General features: G+C 36.0%; 1 protein-coding gene across 1 annotated transcript in view; it reads left to right on the forward strand.

Moving 5' to 3' along the window:
• LOC107575178 (receptor-type tyrosine-protein phosphatase beta-like) overlaps positions 1 to 8,655 on the forward strand; it is a 38,525-nt gene that overhangs the window by 26,720 nt on the left and 3,150 nt on the right. The window contains exons 13-23 of the mRNA XM_016261598.1: positions 361 to 630; positions 1,678 to 1,956; positions 3,059 to 3,208; positions 3,332 to 3,593; positions 4,054 to 4,160; positions 4,337 to 4,442; positions 4,519 to 4,599; positions 4,808 to 4,889; positions 6,833 to 6,923; positions 7,147 to 7,223; positions 8,353 to 8,487. Coding sequence (XP_016117084.1) covers positions 361 to 630; positions 1,678 to 1,956; positions 3,059 to 3,208; positions 3,332 to 3,593; positions 4,054 to 4,160; positions 4,337 to 4,442; positions 4,519 to 4,599; positions 4,808 to 4,889; positions 6,833 to 6,923; positions 7,147 to 7,223; positions 8,353 to 8,487 — 1,640 coding nt within the window. The remainder of the gene's footprint in view (positions 1 to 360; positions 631 to 1,677; positions 1,957 to 3,058; positions 3,209 to 3,331; positions 3,594 to 4,053; positions 4,161 to 4,336; positions 4,443 to 4,518; positions 4,600 to 4,807; positions 4,890 to 6,832; positions 6,924 to 7,146; positions 7,224 to 8,352; positions 8,488 to 8,655) is intronic.

Raw genomic sequence — 8,655 nt, forward strand, 5'->3', positions numbered from 1 at the left:
TTATAACTGTGCCATCTAATCTAATGCCATAGTGACGGGCCAGTTTCATTTAGATTTAAAATATTTATACATTTGAAACAGTATGCAGTATGCCTGTGCTCTCAGCTTTTGTTCAGTTTCATTTTATGTGAATAAATTTGGATCTTTTGTCATTTAAAGCATCATACACCTTGAGAAGACTTGAAATATAGTGTCCAAGTCAAATTACTTAAATTTTTATGATGCTGTTTTACTGATTTGAGCTCAGCAGTAATTACCTTTCATCAAATGGAAAAGAGCAGCTTGGACATTTTACTAAAACCAAAGTGCAACCAATGCACTACAGTTCTTAAAGCTAAATTACTCGTTATATCATCACAGTTCCTGCACCACCATCATCAGTGTCTGTCAGCAGCTCTTCTGGCTCAGTGGAGATAAAGTGGCATGTTCCAGATACAGGAGACTATGATGATTTTGAAGTGACATGGTTTCCTCAGGAGACACTTAATGTTTCTGGACGTCATCCCACTCGGCGTATACTGGAAGGACTTTATCCAGGGCGGCTCTATAATATCAGCCTTCGGACTGTCAGTGGGACGACATACGGCCCTGTGACCTACAGTAGTCCTGTTTACCACACCATCAGAACCCGTGAGTACAGTCACTTTACATGAATCCTACAGTATTTACATGAATCTTAAAGTAAAATCTTAAAGTATTGAAGTATGTGATTAACCTGATGAAAAAAAACCCACTAAACATTTTTTTTAGACTTAAAGGGATCGTTCACCCAAAAATGAAAAAAAATCTGTCATTAATTACTCACCCTCATGTCGTTCCAGACAAATTGTTGAATAAAGTCGTTATTTTTGTATTCTTTGCACACAAAAAGTATTCTCGTAGCTTCGTAAAATTACGGTTGAACCACTGACGTCACATGGATTATTTTACCGATGTCCTTGCTTCGTTTCTGGACCTTGACCGTGGTAGTTCCCTTGCTGTCTATGGAGGGTCAGAGACCTGCTGGTGTAATGATGTACCCAACAAAAAAAAGAGTAACCGAAAGAAGCAGAGAATGAATCTGAATGAGTGTTTTTGCTGAAGAGAATCAAAAGTGTCAAATCACTGGGATGAATCAATCCCATCCCAGCTCTACTGGAATGTTTAGTAGTTTGGTAACTAAGGTAATGAACACAGTTTATTCCTAGGTACTGAAAAACGATTCTTTACGGGATTGACTTCCACCCATAGTCTATGGGAGGTTTGAGTGTTGATAGGTATAAAATTGGGACCAATTTTAGCTACATTTTTGCATGAATTGAAAGCATTCTATCCTGGGTTTTGAAGAACACTATCTGTTTCTGCTTTCTTATTCAGTTCATAATGAAGAAAATTACGCAAATGTCTATGTGAGCTCTGGATTGTGGTTTTAGATACACAAACATGACAAGCAAATAACTTTTACCAAAGCGACTTACAATTCGTCAAAGAGCTTTGGTTTAAGCGTGGGGTGGTTAAAGGCTGGCGTAAGAGGTGTGTCTTTAGGTGCTTTTTGAAAGATTTTATGTTCTCAGCAGTTCAGATGGAGGTTATAATCTCATTCCACCAGGGAGGAGCAGAGAGGGCGAAGGTATTGGAGAATGACTTTGGGAATATTTGCTCACAAAAGTGTTCATAACAGAATTCTTTTCTTTATAGCTCCACATTCAACTCAAAGCATCCACTGTTTCCCCCTGAGCTCCACCTCTGTCTCCTGCTCCTGGGCACCCCCAGAGTCCGATTTCGACTCTTATGTTGTGGAATGCCGCAAACAAGGGTCCAGGATGCCGGTGTACACATACATACTTGAACACGATACACTCTCGCAGCATTTTGACAGGTTGGAACCCTTTAGGAACTACACCATCTACATCACAGTGATGTCTGGAGACAAGCAGAGTCCAACCACAAAAACCAGCATTATCACTATGATCGACAGTAAGTGACAGTATAACACAAGCATGCTCTTTCTCCATGAAATCACCAACGCTCACTAAAACAATTAATGACTTCTGGTCACTTTGTTGCTCTACATAACTGCATAATGTGACCCCAACATGGCAGCCATTATAAGGGGTGACCCACTCCATGTAAAAAAAAAACTTTTGGTAACTGTCACGGTTTTGCTACTGTGAGGAGACGAAGGAGATCCAGAACAATAATAGTCTTTAATGAAAACAAAATCACAGGGAACACACACGTAGCACATGGAGTAGACATTTAACACTGGACCCAGGACACAGGAAAACACAGGGCTTAAATACCGGGAACTAAACGAGGAACACGTGACATCAATGAACATAATAAACAAGGGAGGAACTGGGTAATGGGGAGCACATGGGGAGCAAAACACAAGACACAGGAACACAGGGCTGACAGTAACACTTTAGTATAGAGACCAATTCTCACTATTAACTAGTTGCTTATTAGCATGCCTATTATTAAAATATTGGCTGTTTATTAGTACTTATAAAGCACATATTCTGCATGACCATGTTCTACATCCCCAATTCTACCAAATACTTAAACTTAACAACTACCTTACTAACTATTAATAAGCAGCAAATTAGTCATAGTTAATGGTTTGTTAATAGCAAGTGTGACCTAGCTTTTTCTAGATTACAAACTTTTTTTGGGGGGAAAAAAAGAATTACATGTAAATATGATATACAGCTTTTGAACAGATTTGTCCATCAATCGAAGACTAAATCATGTTTGATATTTTGAGCCAATTTTAGAATGCATATTTTTTCATCTGTCATGCATCTCCTAGCAACATTTCTTTTTGAGTTTGTTGCTTTTGGAACCATTTAAAAAGTCTAGTACTGTGTGATCTTCAGTCATTTAGTGTATGATGCCTAGTTTTTCTCTTTAACCATTTACAAAGTCAGCAAGTGTATGATGCCAAATGTTTTAAAAATCTGTTCCATATTTGAGAGTTGTGAAGTGTATTCCAGCTTTTAACTGACTAATTATATAAACAATACTTCTAATATATAATTTAGATATACCCTACTCTCAAGAGATATTTGTTTTTCAGGGCCCCCTGTTCCACCGGTGACAGTACGGGTCAGTGAGCAGTCCACAGTCATCACCCATTTCACCATTCTGTTTAAGTTCAACTGCAGCTGGTTCAGTGATGCTAATGGGGCTATTCGTTTCTTCACAGTAATCGTCACTGAGTCAAATGGTACCAGTCATTGTAATTTCAGTTTCTTTACTTGAGTTAGAATTTATGCCAGAATTATCGCCGTTTGTCTCTTAAGACGCTTCTCTAAGAACTGAATCCAGTCTCGTTTCATTTTATTTACAGATGTTGATGATGTCCTGCCAGAGCAAAGACATCCTTTGCCATCTTATCTGGACTACAGACAAAACCACTCCATCAAAGCATACCAAACCAGCTACTTTCACAGCTTGTGTGCCGAGGGATCTGATAGCAAGATCCGTGTTTTTGAGATAAACCTCGGAGAAGGAATGAAACGTTTGGGGGGAGCTTGCAAATGGGATCCAGAATCTATCCAGCACGGAACACATTTCTGTGATGGGCCGCTCAGACCCAGAACATCATATCGGTACTATTGAATAGCTTTATGTAATATTTGTTGTAGTATTTTGCCTTACATTAAAGTTTGTAGTGTTCATCCATCTCAGTGTCAGTGCGTTTTAGTATAAAGTTGCCTTTGTATTAAAAACTGACAATAAGCATTTCAATTTAACATTGAATATCATACCAAAAAGTCATTATTTATTCACTCTCATTATTATTATTCAATACCTGTAATGACGTTCATTCTTTTGTGGAACATCAGAAATCAGGAGATGTTTGGCATAATGTTCATGGTGCTCTTTTTCGTACAGTGAAAAATAATGTTGATGGGTCCTCTCAAGCTCTAAAAAGGACCCAAACGTGATTACATTAAAATATTATATATGATATGAGAAAATGGAAGAATTTTAATTTTTACCTAAAATAATTGTTTCAACTCGGGTTTAAGATGTGTAATTCTGAATATTCACACTTTACTGTCTCAGATTAAGTGTTCGTGCCTTCACTCAGCTGTTTGATGAAGAGAACAGAGAATGTGTGCATCCCCTTTACACCGACACATACCTTTCCCTCCCATTAACGACTCAATCAGGTAAAACACTGTTGTTTTTTAAGTGTGAAGAATCAATAGGACAGTTGAGTTTACGGTTGTTGGGATGAGAACATGACACATTTAGTTCCCCATGTGTACTACCACTGTACCATGACTCAAACCTATTTTTTTTTGTATTAAATAGTGTAATTTTTCTCACTGTTTTTGTCATTCAGCACCACGAAATGGACTCACGGGAGGAATCACAGCTGCTACGCTTCTAGTCGCCATGGTGCTCGCTGTGACTGCCTTACTCATTTACAGAAAGAGGGCTCACAAAATGTGAGTACATACACATTATTTTTTAACACACAGTGTTTGTTACTGTGCTGATCTTTATTTGTATGTGTTCTTCAAGAGCCGTGAAGGAAAGTCCTGTAATGAAAATGTGCATGTGGAAGGCGCTGCCTACCTCACAGATGTGCTCAGGCATAAGGAGGTACCACAACACTTCATTTCTCTTTATACTGATGACAGAGGAAAATAAATAATATTAATATTTATAAACCATATTTTGTAAAGTACAGACTGAGTCTAAAGTCCTCAAAAACATGCTTGTTCATTAATGATTTAATGTAGCATTTATTTGAACCATTTATTATTATAAGCATTGATGGTATTGATTTAGAATTTATGTTATGTACTAGCCCAGTCCAAGCAGTCCACTTTGAGTCTCATCTTGCTAAACTTCAAGCTGATTGCAGTTACCTTCTGTCTGAAGAGTTTGAGGTAATGCACTGCATATCAACACATTTATTATTTGGGATAAACCCCTTGAGATGCATCATCTTGTTTTCAAGGGGGTCCTATTACACAAAAATTTGAAAACATAACACCAAAAAAGCAAACAATCACAACAATAAAAACATCAAAACAACACACCCGACAATGTTAACACCTGAAATATTTATAATTGTATTGATATTATTTATATTTACCTAGCACATATAAACATAGATATATCTTCTAAAGCAATTACAAGTAGTTTCAAAACAAGGAAACAAACAATTTCTGAACATATATAATGAAGTCAAAGATCGTACATTTAAAGGTAGATTATTCCAATCTGCAGGAGCCTTTTACCTAAATGTATTTTTCCCAAACACTTTCTTAACTAAAAAAAAAAAGTAATTTGCACAGTGTCTTAATTGATATATAGAAGAATATAATATCAAATATTGACGCGAATAATTAGGATAGTTCAAATGTATACATTTGAAGATAAATTGCAACCAGTGAATTTGCCTTCTGATATTGAGTGGAAACCGTTTAAGTAAATCATACATAATGCAATATCATATGAACACCCAATAACAAATCTACACAATTTATTATAATCTGTAGTAAGAGGCAGAAGACTAGTTTTAGTTGTATTCTGATAAACTACATCAGCATAGTAAAAAAAATAGTAATATTATTTGTAAAGCAAGTTTTTTTTCGAACATTATTTGTTATGATTTTTTGTTCAATCATAAAATCTGATTGAAACATATTTTGAATTTGAGTTAAATGAGGATTTGAAATATAAATGACAAAGAGAAAATCATTTATAAAAATAGAAAAAAGAAGAGGACCCAATATTGAGCCCTGTGGTACCCCTCTTTGTTGAATAAATAAATCAGAGTGTTTCTCTTGGATAACCACACATTGTTTTCTGTCCACTCTGTGCAAGTATGTACCATCATTACACATTATTTTTAGATTATTAGATTTTGATTTAAATATACACTTTGTAACAAAGTCCATGGTATGAGATTTACCTTTGTTAAGTAGTAAATTATTAGAATGGAGCCATTCTTGTAAAGTTTTAAAATCTGATTGAAGCATATTTTGAATTTGAGTTAAATGAGGATTTGAAATATAAATGACAAAGGGAAGATCATTTATAAAAATAGAAAAAGAAGAGGACCCAATATTGAGCCCTGTGGTACCCCTCTTTCTTGAATAAATAAATCAGAGTGTTTCTCTTAGATAACCACACATTGTTTTCTGTTATGTAAATAAGAATTAAACCACAATAAAGAATTTTGAGGAAAAACCAACATACAACTTATCTAATTTCAGGTAATGATCAACTAGATCAAATGCCTTCTTAAGATCGATAAAAATAGCCCCTGTAAGGCCACCACTATCTGATGCTGAATATACATCATTAGTCAGCTTTAGAAGAGCACTAGTTGTCGAATAATCCAGATTGAAACGGTGATAGAATATTATTATTTTCAAGATACTTTGATACCTGATTATAAATACATTTTTCAAATAGTTTGGCAATAACACAAATTATCAATATTGGTCTATAATTTTGTGGATCAATAATATCACCTCCTTTATGAATTGGAGTAATACGGGAGTACATCCAAATAGCTGGTAGCTCACTAGACTATAATGACATATTAAAGAGATCAGCCAGTGGGTACATGAGAATATGAGAAGCAAGACTGATATCTAGGCTCAATATAACGAAAGCATATAACGAAAATGAAACACTAAATATCTAAGTCTATCAAAGCAGCGATTGAACAATAGTCATTCCATGGAATGTTCCACTTTACGTTTCATCATTCCACTTTGCTATAATCTAAATAGACTATTTATCAGCAAACAAGCTGAACTTTATAATTTGAATGCATTACTGATTATTGCCTCAACCTTTACCCAATGCTGAAAAGGGCCTAAAAGACTTGGGACGGACCCAAACTCAGAATGCTGCACGTCTACTTAACAACAGAAGCAAAAATCGCTACAACAATATACTGCCCTGTAAGTAGAGACAAATGATATTGTAAGTAAAATATAAGTATTATACATTTACATCTCAAAAGTATATTTACTTGCCATTATATAATTATTTTCACATCAATATGTTATCAGCATTCAAACTGATTATACCAGTGTAGTTACAGTATAGTTGCTATGGGGTCATTTTCACTCTGCAATTGCCCATAATGCAAAGCAGCTTGATTCTAAAATGTTTTAACTACAGACGACTCAACGCGGGTAAGACTGTCTTGCTTGGAGGATGACCCCTATTCAGACTACATCAATGCTAACTACATACCTGTAAGTTGAACATATGTTCTTCATTTGATTGTTCATTGGCTAAAAACTGGGTGGAATTGTGGGTTGTGTGGTGTAAAAGTTAAAAATGGAGGTTCATGGAGGTTGTGGAATTTATACTGACACCACTTGAGCTTCATACAAATACAAGTGTCTTGGTTGCTGATCATAGAAATATATTTAAGATTTAAGATATTCAATGACAGGGATGTCACTAGTCACTAAACCCACCTAAAATATTCAAATATATTAAACATTAGTCAATATATTTTATCTGTCATTTTTTCCCCCCTATGAGTTACTGTATGAAAAAAGGATCAAATAAATATTTTTCCTTCCGAATTTACATGAAATATAAATTTAGCAATGATTACATGATTAGTCACAAAACATCTATAACTATCTGACAGCTTATATAACTGTGAAAAAGGAAACTTATAAAACGGATAGTTCCGGTCCTTGATTCTGATTGGTTGAGCCGCGTTCGAAGCTGTAAATTACACTACAAACATACTACGTATATATGTGTATATATATACGTGTGAAACCTTACTACGTATATGGAATAACCGTTTTCTAAAAGCAATAAGCCCTGTGAAGCCATGGTTTACAGTGAATTTATAACAGATAAGGGGGTTTTAGGTACTCCGCTTCGTGTCGTACCTAACAACGCCCCTTAGCTGTTATAAATTCACTGTAAACCACGGCTTCTTGGGGCTTATTTCTTTAGTTTAACCCTGTTACTCAATATGTAATAGATTTGTGTGTGTGTGTGTGTGTGTGTGTGTGTGTGTGAGTGTTTATTTTACTTTGGTGTTTACTCAAAATTTAACTGCCCACATCAAGGGTTTACACTGTATTCAGGTGTCTTAAATTTTGGTGACAGGGCTTAATAACTGCAAAACCTACAAAATAATTCGAAAATGTCAAATAAAACTGATCGTATAATATTTAGTTTGTCCTTCTGAGGTTGTCAGTCAACATTTACAGTGTGGTCAAGCAACTCCTTTACTGACAGTTTATTACCAAATTCATTATAAATGAAATATTTGTACCCTGTTCATGGACACCACACAAGTCAGTGGTCCTTTTTGTCCTCGGACTCAAAAGTATTTCTGTGTCTGTTCAACAGGGAAACAATTTCAGATGGGTGTATATTGCCACACAAGGGCCTCTCCCAGGTACCAAGGATGATTTCTGGCGCATGGTGTGGGAACAAAACGTGCACAGCCTTGTAATGGTGACCCAGTGTGTGGAGAGGGGCATGGTGAGTGTAGAGCAGGGCTGTCCAAACTCGGTCCTGGAGGGCCGGTGTCCTGCAGAGTTTAGCTCCAGCCCTAATTAAACACACCTGAACCAGCTAATCAAGCTCTTACTAGGCATAGAAACTTCCAGTCAGGTGTGTTGAGGCAAGTTGGAGCTAAACTCTCCAGGA

This window comes from Sinocyclocheilus grahami, unplaced genomic scaffold (genome assembly GCF_001515645.1).
Source record: "Sinocyclocheilus grahami isolate Dianchi unplaced genomic scaffold, SAMN03320097.WGS_v1.1 scaffold2497.1, whole genome shotgun sequence".
NCBI lineage: Eukaryota > Metazoa > Chordata > Actinopteri > Cypriniformes > Cyprinidae > Sinocyclocheilus > Sinocyclocheilus grahami.